Genomic DNA, 14,266 nt, shown 5'->3' on the forward strand with positions numbered 1-14,266 from the left:
GCGTCCCATAAAAAAAGGTAACTTGTAGCTTAACAGTTAAGGTACAGGACAAGTAATAAGAAGGTTGCTGGTCTCTTCCAGGTTGCCATCTTGTAACCTTCAATTGGTCAGATTGTAAACGGTCACAATTGCAAATTGCTTCGAACAAAAGTGCCTCTTAAATGCTGTAACTGTAAGTCAGGCACATTATGAAGTGCAATATACAATACAATCAATGCCATTACTGCAGACTTTTATAATGGAAACATGGCAAGAAATTATGTTTAATTCCTCAATGATGTGTTTTTTTTAAAAAGGAAGGATGATGTAACAGTGTTGTAAACATGCTTCTGTCCTAGCTTTTCATCTGGACAAAAATTGTTTAATTCGATTATAGAAACGTAACCTTTGCAAAAATCATTACAATTTCAAAGATGCCATGACTTCCGTGTCCTTTACAACTGTAAGTTTTTAACTACTTGTACCCAATGAGGTAAAGTATCATCAGGATTTCTGCCTTTCTTTGTCACCTTCTTCTGTATCTGAACATAAATCAGTCCACTCTGCATCATAATGGTTAAAGAATAGTCCCTGCCATTTACAGACACCCTGATGAAAGCATGCTTTGAAAATAAGGTTGAAAACCCACCTGGCTGCTTCAATAGGTTCTACTCTAATCCACCGGTAATGGGAAATGAGTAACCTGATACTGAGTTCCAGTTCTTTCCATTTAGGAATGATTGTGAGATAACCCAGTGGTGGTGCAGGTGCCAATACCACTCTTAACTGCTCTCACAACTAACTGCCCTTAAAGAACAACTTTGAACCTTTTGGCAATCTTGCATGGAATCAACTATCAACCTAACTAGAGAAAACATTAATTACTCTGTTTTCTCTGCGTATTTTAGTATGCAAAATGATATAAGGTATATTTTCAATTTGAAGAATCATTGCATTGTCTAAGCAATTTAAGCCCGTGTTTATACTGTTTGGGCTTCTGCGCTGATACTGAATATTTCTTCTTTCTAACAATGATTTATTTAAATTATTTGCTAATCATCAATACAGTTTTGTGATTTGATTAGTTTTGCTTCATTTTATACATTATGCTTATACTTCATTTTTAAGCAGAGACATTTTATTTAAATGTACGCTGGTCAATAGTGTATTATTATAATTATTATTTATTATTATATTATTTTTAAAATGTATAAAGTTAAAGACTAAAATCTCTGATTCACAGAAGTATTTAGACCCTTCACTGTGGCACTCCAAATTGTGGTTGGGTGAATTTAGGTTGCTTTAAATATCCTTTCTGTCCTTCAAATAAATTAAATTGGGTGCTCAGGTGGTGCAGCGGTAAAACACACTAGCACACCAGAGCTGACATTTCAAACTTGTCGGTTTGAAACTCAGCTCTGCCATTTGGCAGGCTGGGTGCCCACATAAACAACGATTGGCTGTTGTTCATACAGGGTGAGAGCCGGATAGGGACTCCTCATAACTGATGCAACTACGACCTCTGCTGGCTGATTGATGGCCAATTAGTTGAGGAATAATGCGTTGATCAGGGTGAGGCTCTCCATACACAAAGCTGATCTGCATATGAACTCGCCTCATGCAGGTGAAAAGATGCAGACGGCTACTGCACACATGTCGGAGGGGGCGTGTGTCAGTCTCGGCTCTCCTCAACCCGGGTGGAGATCAGCATCAGTAGGGAGGAAGCATAATGCAGTCGGGTAATTGGACTTAATGTGGAAAGATTTTCGTCTATAATGAAAAATGAACTCTTTGGACAAAACAGTAAACACTATGGCAAAAACATCATCTGGCTAATAACATCCCTACAGTGAAACATGGTGGTGGCAGCATCATGCTATGGGTTTGCTTCTAAACTATAGGGACAGGGAGAAGGATAAGAATTGATGGATTGATGAATGCAACCAAATCCAGGAACATCCTTGAAAAAAACTTCTCCAGATTAAACACACACTCTGATTAGGGCACCAGTTCAGTTCAAATACTTAAGTGGCCTAAAGCATACAACCAAAATAACACTGGAGTGGCTTTGGGACAAGTCTCTAAATGTCCTTGAGGGGCCCAGTCAAAGCACAATCTTAAATCCCATCAAACATCTGTGGACAGACCTTTCCCAGAAATGACCTTTCACAGATGCTTGCCATCCAATCTAATGGGGGTCTGATTTTTTTTTTTTCTAAATCCACTGTATTCACTGTATCTATACTCCTAAGCATAACCTACTTTACGAGCTCTCCCTAACAATGACATATTTGATAAGACGCATGGACCCTTTCTTGCCCCTTAATGTAGTCTGATATCTCCCCTTCCGCCTCCTCCTTCCTCTCCAACTCATTGCCATTAGCAGTGAACAACAACCACACAGTAAGGTTGCACAGGTTGCCATAACCACCAGAACAGTGTTGGCTGCTAGATGCCACACTTGTGTCAATTCTTCTTCACCTCCAGGCTGTGGACTGTCGACTGTCGTAACATTCCGAATTATGTAACCTTTTGAATCATTTGGATATGGCAGGCTCTCCTCTATGATGGCAGGTGGCGTGGGTGAGATGTTTAAGCTAAGGTTGGTCAGTAAAGCTGTGGGAGATGAGTGGTGTCCGGATGAGGTTGTTAGATTGAAAGATCTTGTGGAATCCATGTTGGTAGTTGCACTGACATTGGTTTCTCCTTGAGGGTGGGAATTTGTTGTTGAGGACTGAGTGATCCCTTTTTCTGATTGGGTGTTTTTCGGCTGAGTTTGGGGCCAAGATGATGATATGTTGCTTTTAGTTACCACTTTTGGCATTTGTGTTGTTACCTCCTGAGTCACAGTTGTGACAGCAGTAAAAGGGATTGAAGTTGGGGTCACTTTTGTCAAGTCTGGATCATTTGTAGGAAGTGTAGTATTGGGTGTAGCCATACTCATACTGCTTTGTTGAGTGTTTATTAGAGAGACAGGTGTGGTTGTTGCAGTAAGTTTGCTGTTAGAGATTGTATTGGTAGTTGAGTATGTCTGGGTATTGACGTTAGAGGACGTGGTTTGCATAGGATATACTGTTCTAGGTGTCCTTGTTATTGCATCAAATGCTGTTTTGGAAGTCTGTGTTAAGCCTGATGTTGGTTCTTTTAAGACCCTTGAAACTGTTACAGAGGCATTGAGGGTAGTTTTGGCTTGGGAAACTAAGCTTGTCCGAGGATTAAAGTTGGATGATACTTGTGTAAAGTTCTGTGTAGCTGTGGACGTCCATTTAATGGTAACAGTGGTGAAATGGTCTGGAGTTACATTGGCAATTGGCTGAGTTATCTTTTTCAAGGTTGTGGATCTCTGTAATAAAGAAGCAGGGATGGTGTCCTGGATATCTTGTGTAGTAGAAGTAGAAACAAATGGAGTAATAGTAGAAATGAGCTGGCTGAAGGTACTGGAGATGGGAGAAGTTAGTGGTACAGTGGCAGGTCTGGTAGGATGCGTAGAGCTGCTCATCGCCATGTGAGGCCGGTTGAACTGACGTTTGTCTGATTCAGAGGTGTTAAGTCTGGACAAAGTCAGGTAAGGTAGCACCTGGGCATTGGTGGTGATGTACTTCCCAAATACCAGCAGGTCAGGATCCACACCTGCAAAGCACACATGAACTTAATAATAGTAGTTAAAGTAGATAACATATACAAGCCTTTTGGGTGAAGGCTGTTTTTAGGTAAAGACATTAAACACACTCACCTTTAGTAACTTTATAAAGGACGGCATTGACTTTTTGCCTGAATTTGCAGCTTTCCAGTGTTGGGCAGTAAAGATGAAAGCAGTTTTCATTTTCCTGAGAAGTGTTGTAATGAAACACAGCCAGGTTGCAGGAGACTATAGGGAACATAGTCCAGGTCATAATATGATCATAAAGATTTGTCATCAGAAAGGTTAGTCTTTATATATTTCAAGTTGGGACAGTATGTGAAATGCTAATACATTAGAAAACAGTCATTGCTAAATTCTTTTTGAATTAGGATGTCAATTAGTTAGGGCCTTACCTATAATCTGTTGAATTTACCTGAAAAACACACTGAAGTAATTTAGAGGGAAAAATTTAAAAATAGTCAAAAAAATTAATTGCATAAGTGTGTACACCCCTTTATAATGGGGGGTGTGGCTGTGTTCAGAATGAACCAATCATATTTAAACTAGTAGTTTAAATAGTAGTCAGTGACACCTGCTATCAATTAAGTGCTTCCATATAAGGTTACAGTAAAAGTCTTGGTCCACAAAGAGCTTACAAAGTATCACAGGGATCTTCAGTGTTGAAAGAAATCAGTCAGAAGATCCCTCCACATCAACAAAAGAATGGTTTCACCAGAAGAAGATCAAAGTTTTGGAATGGCCCAATCTTATCTAAATCTAAATGCACCTTGGGAAGGAAGAGTGGGCAAAGATTGCCAAGTTGAGATGTGCCACGCTGAAAAGACTGAATGCTGTCATAAAATCAAAAGGTGCTTCAATTAGTTTAAGGGCGTGCATATTTATGCAACCACATGATGGAAAGTTTTTTTATTTTTAAGTAAAAATAAGTCCTAAAAAATCTCTATTTGTTTTTTAATTAAATTGTACTGATTACAGGTCACATAAAAATAGAATTAATAAAATAAAAATTTGAAAAGTTTATCTTGGTCTCATTTTGTCTGCGGTGCAAAATTTTGTCATGGTATTGGGGTCCATCAGTGCCCATGGCTTACGTATGTGTGAAGACACCACTGTCATGGAGGTGTCTATTGGCATTTTAAAGACACATGCTGCCAACGAGGTAACATGCTACAACATCATGGCCTCGTAGATATAGAATGTGTGCTTGACTGGCCTGCCTGCTGTTCAGATCTCCTCTCCTAATAAAAATGTGTTAGGGAATCATGAAGTGGAGTCATAAAGTCTCCCTAGGCGTGAATGTGTGTTATGCGTGTTTGCCCTGTGACGGACCTTCCCAAGGTCCTTTTACCCAGTGAATCAGACCCCCCACCACCCTAAATACGATAAAGCGGTGGTAAAACAGACAATAATTATTATTGTATTTTTTTATTCCAGTTTAAGATAGTAAGTTATATATTGTATTTTTTAATTAATTATAATATTAAGAAATATGGGGTGGTAGAAAGTTACTCACGGTTCAGTATTATTATTATTATTATTATTATTATTATCATCATTATTATCATTATTATTAATAGTGTTTAAGGTAGTAAGTTGCAATTATGTATTATTTAATTAATTAAAATATTAAGATTATGATTTAAGGTAGAAAGTTACTCACAATTCAGTATTATTATTATTATCATTATTATTAATAATGTTTAAGGTAGTAAGTTGCAATTATGTATTATTTAATTAATTAAAATATTAAGATTATGATTTAAGGTAGAAAGTTACTCACAATTCAGTATTATTATTATTATCATTATTATTAATAGTGTTTAAGGTAGTAAGTTACAATTATGTATTATTTAATTAATTAAAATATTAAGATTATGATTTAAAGTTACTCACGGTTCAGTATTATTATTATTATTATTATCATTATTATTAATAGTGTTTAAGGTAGTAAGTTACAATGATGTATTATTCAATTATTTAAAATATTAGGATTGATTTCATGTAGGCAGTTACAGTAACATATAAATAATATAAAATAACTTATGAATGATTGTAATGAAGAGTATATAATTACTGTGAATTGAAAGTGGAGAGTTACTCACAGTTGAGTGTGAGGCAGCAGGTTCGGCTGCAGTTCTGGGCGCTGTATCCGTGGTACTGCTGTAATAAACGCGCTCCTTTGCGCTCGGACTCCTCAAAGTCCACCTGTAGTCCAGGAAAGCGTCGGATCCAGCAGTTCCTGTAGTAGGAAGTAGGAGAGCACTCGGACTCGGTGTAAGTGATTAGACTGAATATACAGAGAAAGCTCCGAGTGACGATCATGGCGGATGGTCAGTGGGAACATGCCAGTAGCGCTTCTAGTCTTACTGAGGAACAGGAGCGAGTGTTGAAGCTGCAGGTGAGAGTCACCGACACGCCCCTAAACATCGTCCATCACAAACCAACCTTCTCAAAACCAACAAAACTGATTATTTCATTTTTACACCTATAATACTAATATTGAAGAGCTACAATAATAGTGTGCCGGAAGCAGAATGGGAATAAAAAGTGAAGTGAGTATAATTATGATCATGATAACTGATTAATAAAACTCACCTTGGCCAAGTATAATAAGTAAAACTAAAATGATGATCTTTCGTGCTATTTTGTTATTTAAATGTTTTACATAAATTCCCTTTGTGTATTATCATGTTCTATTTAATGCATGTTATCATTCAGTGTAGCATATATGCAATAACAAAGGCAATAACAAACATAATCAGAATTTTGCAGCACATAATGGGCTCTCAGTTAATAATTAGTACTTCTTTGCTGATAAACAGTTGGTGTATGTTTTGGAGGGACCCAATGGATAATTTAAAGCTGTACTAAATAAACCTAGTGTCATAAACAAAGAGTAATAGCACAATCATGACAAGTAAAGCCTAATACTTATCTAGTACTCTGTCACTCCAGTGTCCATATGGGTGTCCTTCAAGTAATTTGGTTTTCTTCCACCTTCCAAAGACATACAAAAGTTGGATTGGCCAGAGGTCAGAGTGAGCGAGCAAATGGTCTTTGTCTACTGTAGTTTATTTAACCTCTTATCCACTTTGTGGTACCCTGTGCAATACATTGTTAAACATGTGATTTCACATTTAGTGGTTGTCTTCTTTGCCAAGTGACTTGTACCGTATTAAAGTACCTGTGCCTAATTTTGTTACACTTGTAGACCAGGGACTAAGTGTACCAAAGCTGGCTGTAGGTTGACATGAGAAACAGTACACTGGGGTGGCTCGGCTGGTAGCATATGTAGTTGCCTCACAGCAAGAAGGAAACCTGGGTTTGATTCCCAGGTGGTCCAGGTCCTTCCTGTGTGGAGTTTGCATGTTTTTACTGTGTTTGTCCTGGTTTCCTCCCAAAGTCCAAAGACATGCAGTCAGGTTAATTGGAGATATTAAAGTCCTCGTAGGTATGAGTGAGTGTAAGTGTGAATGTGTGTATGTGAGTTTGCCCTGTGATGGACTGGCGACCTGTCCAGGTGTTTCCTGTCTTTCGCCCAGGGAATTGGACCCACCATGACCCTGAATAGGATAAAGCAGTGGTTTAACATACAGTGAATGAATGAATGAATGAATCGCCACTGGAGTGACACAATACAAGCACTATCTTTAAGATCCAACTGCAAACATTTTTTATACAACAGCATGTGAAAAGCACAAAACAATAAAATGGGCTTCAGAATATTATAGAGAACAATAACCACAATGGTGCAAACAGGAAATCGTCCTGTTGTTGCTACTGTTATTGTACACAGTTACCTTTTCATATTTGCTCTAAGCATCTAAAAAAAAATGCCATAACACCCTTACCCTCAGCAAACGTCTCCTACTTACCTGTGCAATCTAAAATGAACAATTTTAGGTACAAATAGGTACAGCATGGATATTTCTGGATTTACTGTAGAGTACCATGCAGTGGAAAGGGCCTTTTGTTTTATCGTGTGACAGATGCACCAAGCCTGATTTCAATGAGGTGGTTTTTATTTTCACTGTCTGTATTCAGTGGGTGGGTACAGTGCCACCTGAAAACATTAGGTGCATTCAGGAACACACTCTGAACTGGGAGCTAATCTAATGAATGACAGCATGCACTTACATAGTAGTTCACTTATATCTAGAGGAAATTTAAAACAGCCAATCAATCTTTTGCATATTTATGAAAAGTAGGACAGTGGAAACCTACACAGACAAAAAAAATAAAAAAATGAAAAGCTACATGACAAATTTTAAAACAGCTTCCAGAGGCAAAGCTCGAGCCCAGGTTCCCAGGAAAATCAAAGTATCAAATCCAAACTGTCATCTGGTTACTGAAAATTAATAAACGACTAACCATGTCCAGATCGTTAAGCACCACCACTTTAAGCCAGTAGATGGCAACATTGCTTCTTTGATAACTTACCAGATGTACAGGATCAGTAAAGGATCATTTACATTTACGACTGAACACAGTTTCGAGCAGTTGAGGGTTAAGGGCCTTGCTCAGGGGCCCAACAGTGGAAATTTGGTGGCGGTGGGGCTTGAACCGGCAATCTGCTAATTATTAATCCAGTACCTTAACCACTGAGCTATTACTTCAGTATTGAAGTGCTTTATCCTATCCAGGGTCATGGTGTGTACAGTTCACAGGGGAAAGGTAGGAAATGTTGCCAGATGTTTTTTTCCCTGGACATGTCCTCTTTCTTTAAAAAACAAAATATGGTCACCCTAACTAAATGTAAAAGTTATCCAGTGTGTTAATATTAAATTTTAACTATTCAGACTCTTTCTTGTGGCATTCCAAATTTTGGTCATGCACATCCTGTTTAAATTTAATTTAATAAAGCTATAATTATCCGTTAGATGTCCAAAATTAATTTGGAGTCCACCTGTTGCAATTTGAATTGATTGGAAATATTGGGAAAATGCACACATATGATTCTATAAGAGCTTACCATTTACACTGCCACACTGTCATGCCTTCCGTTAGAAAGCTGAAGTTTGGAGTTCATTAGATCTTCCAACAGGACAGTGATCCCAAGCATACCGCAAAGTCCATCATGACTTGGTTTCAGAAGAAGTCCTGAGAGATTCTGAAGTAACGTTACAGTTATCTGACTTATACCCTATAGAACAATTTGGGTGGGATTTGAAGAAGGTGGTTACAGCATGCAAACCCAAGAATATTAGTAAACTGTAGGCCACTGTACATGAGGAATGGGTAAAGATTCTTTAGGAATGCTGCTGTTTGATTGGTTTATTGCAAAATGTGCAAAATTTTGCTATTATTAAGCAATAGAACACGAGAGGGAGTGTGTTATCGCCAATAACATCACGGCTGTGATCTGCGACCAAATCACAGCCGTGATGTTATTGGCGATAACACATGACCTCAAGTGTTCTATTGCTTTTATACAACAGTTTTTACAAAATAAATAAAGAAAATAAATCAAAGAAGTCCTGAATTTCATAATAAATATGCTTTAATATTGACAATACCTTCCGCCAAAAAGTAGTTCCACAACGAATATAAAGTTTAACACTACAAAGCAGACATCCCAAGTTGCAAAAACTCATTTCAGGGAGGTAAGAACAACAAGAAGAAAAAGGCAAGAACCTCCGAAGGGAAAAAAAGAAATAAAAAAACTCTCGCACACACCAAAGGATATACGGGTGATAACAGAACTTCTAGGAGCTGCTAACTGGGCTATTACGCTAACTGTTCGCGTTACAAACACAATAATGTTCCCTACATAGTGCACTAGATTGTGTATCAGATCACGGATATATGTTCCCTACATAGTGCACTAGATAGTGAATTAGACAATTGGTTATGTTCCCTACACAGTGCGCTAGATTGTATTTCAGATAACGGATCTAATACGCGATCGGGAAAAAAAGGCTGTGTCGCCTGCGTGCGCGTTTGTGTGCATGAAGCTTGTCGTTAATGGCAACGCGTCAGCGGAGTAATACAGTTGTGGTGTGAAAAGACCGTGCTGTTATCACGAATATCGGCACGGTTAGAACGCTTCTCAAACAATCAGATTGTAAGGTCGGAACTAACTGTTGTATAAAACCTAATATACAATGGGGGTTGAATAATTTTGATTGCAACTGTAAACAGCTGTGTGTGCTGTAATCTGTGTTGTATTTGGTAGGTCTGTGTATTTGTGTATGTGTATGGAATGTCTAAGGTTTAGGAGTTGAGCTTTGAGCAGTGATTTTCCTCCTCTAAAAAGAACATCCTCTTTCTGAGCTTAATAAAACACTTTATCAAAGGGTTTGTCTGCACCCATCACTGCAGTATTCATTTAAAAAACAAGCTTTAGTGACATTAAATGTCATCAAATATTAATGCCACTACCTTAGGCACTACTTGAAAATATTTTTTCCACACAGCAGGTTGTGTTTGTACCTGAAGTTCAGAGTTATGCGACCTGTAAGTAAACCATACTTTTGATCACTGTCTGTGTAGTTTAGTATGGGTAAATTAATGTGGGTCGACTATGAGTTCTTCCAGCTTCCAAAAAACAGAGAAGCTAGACCCCCTACTTTAAGTGTATAGGTGAGTGTGTGGTGGCCCAGTGGTTTCTTTGAGGATGAAACAGCTGCAAAAGACATAAATGAATGTAATGTTCATTTCTATCAAAGATGTTTACAAATGTAATGCTGCTTTAGGCACAATTTAATCTCACTCATTTTCTTAACCAATTAGGGTCGCGGGGTATTTTTGTACAGAGCCCAACAAAAACTTAGTGGCACTGGACATTTTTAACAGCTACATTATTTGTGTCTAAGTTTTATTTTTGTCTTAAATAAGAATTTTGCTAGATTTAAAATACATAGAATTCCAAAAATTAAACAGCTTGCTTTCTATCTTTTATAAATAAAGTGTAATAAAATCATTAAATTCTTATATCAAACTTTTATATAACAGATTTAGCTTCCTCATTGATAAAGAGAACAATCAAATAAATATCAAGTAATCAAGTACTGATATGCACAGTTTAGTTTTTCCTCCAAGTTCTTTTTTTGCACAGACCGCTACTGTCACACTAAGGAGTTTTCTTTGCATTTGCTTTTGTATGTGACAGAATTCTTCAGGTTACGTCAAAAGAGTGTCATGCTTCATTATAAATGTCAGTCTAGCACATAGACTGAAGTCACACAGTGTAAGTCAGTAGTTCTCAGCTTGAGTCCAGAGAGATTTGCACAATTTAGTTTAATGGTTACCCATGTGTTTTTTTACAGCTTACCAAATTTCAAATACTTACCAGATTTATTCATAGCAGGAGTTGTTCAGATCATGTACAGTGAGAGGAAACAAGTGATAAGCCACTATTGATTTATTTAATATTCCCCTTAAAACACAGTCTGAAGAAGAATCTTTGATTTGGTAATACGCTTAAACTATTATTTAAACTATAAAGTAGAAAGAAAGCATAGAATGTGTTGCCTGCAGAACACTTTAAAAAGTTAAAGTGAGAGATGCAAAATAAAAGTGAAAAGTTTATAGAATATTGAAGTTACAACATTTCACAATATTCAGGTAAATTGGTAGCAGGTGAGAGAATCAGTCTTGGCTCACCACTTTGAGCCAAACTTCCAAAGAGAATTGCCAATCATTTCTCAGTGCAAGATTGCAAATAATTTAGTCTTGCATCAAGAAATGCAACCTGAAATGCCTGCAGAAATGCCTCCGAGTTCTCTGGGCCCAAGCTTATCTCAGATTGTCCGAATGACAGTGGAAATGTGTGCACTGGTCTGACTTCATGTTCTCTTTGCCAAAGATGAAAAGGACCAGACAGATTGTCATCAGTGAAATGTCCAAAAGCCAACATCTGTCATAGCATGGGTGACTTGCATATGTATGAAGGTACCTTTAATGTAGAGGTGCGTATTAGGATTTCAGTAACACACATGTAATGTATTGTTCCAGAAGGTTCATGATTATTTCAGGAATACAATGCTAAACCTCAATCTGCTTCGTAGACACAGAATGTGTGTGCTTGACTGACCTGCCTGCAGTCCAGAATTGTCTTGAATTGTAAATGTATGGTGCAGCATTAAGAGGAAAATAGTGACAGTAGTGACTGGGAACTGTTGAGCAGCTGAAGTCTCATATCAAGCAAGAATAGGCAACACTGCAACAATTAGTATCTTCAGTTCCCAAACCAACACACCTCTGTCCCAACTTTCTGGAGTGTATTTTATGTTTACAACATACGATTAGGTTAATCAGTCAAAACATTGGAACTCCTTTATTTCTACTTTTATCAATTAAGTAAAGATTTAATAGAATTAACAAATCACACTGTTTTTTATTGCGTTTTACAAAATGTCCCAACTTTTCTGAAAATGAGGTTTGTACTTCCAGTTCATGTATCCACTTCTACTTTACACATACTGTCTTCATATGTTTATAAGCTTGGGGAATGATTTTTGTTTAAAAAATCTACAAAGATGGAAACTAATTACTCAGTGGGTAGCAACAACAGTAAAGATGAAGCAGCTTTCTAAAGTTACCAGGGACAAAATTATTAAAGACAAACGAATAAGACTAGAGAGCCATAGTAATCATCTTAAATATCCCTGTCAGTACATTTGGTTTTGTACTGTGTACGTGGAACGTTTAAAGAACCAAAAATTAGCACCAGACAGATGTGCCACACAAGATTTACCAAAATTCTCTTAGACCCAGTAACACTATACCCACAGTAAAGTATGATCCCTGACTTAAATGCCATTCAAAATTATCCAAAATGTTAATATTGCGGGCCTATCAGAGAACTCATACTCTTGGGGAATTAAAGACAAGTTGGAGAAAGAAAATATGTCAAAACTGAACCATGATGCTGCAAAAGGATAAATTGTTTTATTTGTAGACATCTTCAAACTGCTATGCAACAAAGTATTGATGTTATACATTTTGGTGTCTGAGTACTATTTTTAATTACCTTTTGAATCTGATAAATACTTACTTTTTTGCAAATCTTTGCTAGTAAAAAAAATCAAATGGCATTGTGTGTAAATCGGATGTGGATACATGCCCTGAACTTATGATAAAAACATAATAAAAGTGGTTGAATTCATTTCTCCAGACTGTATTTTTCCTCTTGCCTGAACTGAAGTTGTGAAAATCTTACACACTGTTTTTAAATGCTCAATGTAATTGCTATTTTCGTCACACAGATTGCTAGGATGCAATTTAAATTAAATATTATAAAGAATTTGGCCATACACAGCTTTTTCAGTGCATAATACCTTACATATGCAGCTTGGAGGCTAAAACAAGATAAGTGTATATGCATATTTAACTCTTCACTGGGTGACATCCAGTCTGTCACAAGTCACTGTGTGAAATGACACCATAACAAACAACTCTTTAGTTACATTCAATTCAAGGAAGAAAAACATCTTCATGCAATTTCCTTCTAATCGTATTTTCCATATTAGAAAAAAAGAAAACAGAACAGAACACAAAACACCTGTCTCAACTTGCATTCTGACTTTGATCTTTCTAGAAGAAGCAAACGTTCTGATTGTGTCATGTTCACTAGAAAAGTTTCTCCTGCTCAGGCCTCTGGGAGTCGGAGTTGTGTTGTGGAATCGGTAGATCACCCGTCGATGTGCTTGTATTCCCTGACTAAATCATGGAGGTCTGTAGGACAGCAGTAGGGGAAGTCGTGGTGCTTTGAGCTTTAGTAGTAGTAATAGGTAGTAGTTGTACAGTTACAGTCTCAAAATCAGTCTTTGACCAGTCTGTAGATGTGATGCTGGGCACCATGCTCACTGGTTGACACTTCAAACACGTAAGCCACACACAGCAAAATTTCCAGAGTGTCCCTGTTAGTAACAACCTGAGACAGATAGAGCAGACAAAAGTAGTTAAATGTACAGTCAACAGGAACAAACTGATCCAACTGTACATAGCATTTCTTATATTTATTTTTTACTTGGCAAAAAATATATTTTACAAGTTATCATGATACTGTAAAATCGACATCCAATACCAGTAGCACTAAAAATGAGCAGTTTGTGGCAGTTCATGGCAACAGCAAATGTCAGTAAGCATAATCTTAGAAAGTTAGGGTAAAAGTCAGCCACAACCCCATGCCTTGCTTCACACAGGTGAAAATATGGTGTATGCACTGATCGACCATAACATTAAAACCACCTCACTGTCCATTTTATCAGCTCCACTTACCATATAGAAGCACTTTGAAGTTCTACAATTACTGACTGTAGTCCATCTGTTTCTCTACATATCTTTTTAGCCTACTTTCACACTGTTCTTCAATGGCCAGGACCCCCACAGAGCAGGTATTATTTAGGTGGTGGATGATTCTCAGCACCTACTCTGTGGTGGTCCTGGAAGAGTCCTGACCATTGAAGAACAGCATGAAAGGGGGCTAACAAAGCATGCAGAGAAACAGATGGACTACAGTCAGTAATTGTAGAACTACAAAGTGCTCCTATATGGTAAGTGGAGCTGATAAAATGGACAGTGAGTGTAGAAACAAGGAGGTGGTTTTATTGTTATGGCTGATCAGTGTATATTCTGAGTGTAACTCTGCTTATCATCCTATATTAACTACAATACTGTTATCATAAAAAGCTTTAATAT

The 14,266-nt window shown here is 37.4% G+C and overlaps 1 protein-coding gene across 1 annotated transcript in view; it reads right to left on the bottom strand.

The window, feature by feature from the left end:
- Nucleotides 1–12,557: 12,557 nt before the first annotated feature.
- The window catches only part of LOC134321443 (transcriptional enhancer factor TEF-3-like), a gene marked incomplete at its 5' end in the record, with an annotated part of 36,798 nt that continues 35,089 nt past the window's right edge, over nucleotides 12,558–14,266 (bottom strand). Inside the window, one exon of the mRNA XM_063003234.1 lies at nucleotides 12,558–13,499. Coding sequence (XP_062859304.1) covers nucleotides 13,386–13,499 — 114 coding nt within the window. The remainder of the gene's footprint in view (nucleotides 13,500–14,266) is intronic.

Source organism: Trichomycterus rosablanca, chromosome 1 (genome assembly GCF_030014385.1).
Source record: "Trichomycterus rosablanca isolate fTriRos1 chromosome 1, fTriRos1.hap1, whole genome shotgun sequence".
NCBI classification, from domain to species: domain Eukaryota; kingdom Metazoa; phylum Chordata; class Actinopteri; order Siluriformes; family Trichomycteridae; genus Trichomycterus; species Trichomycterus rosablanca.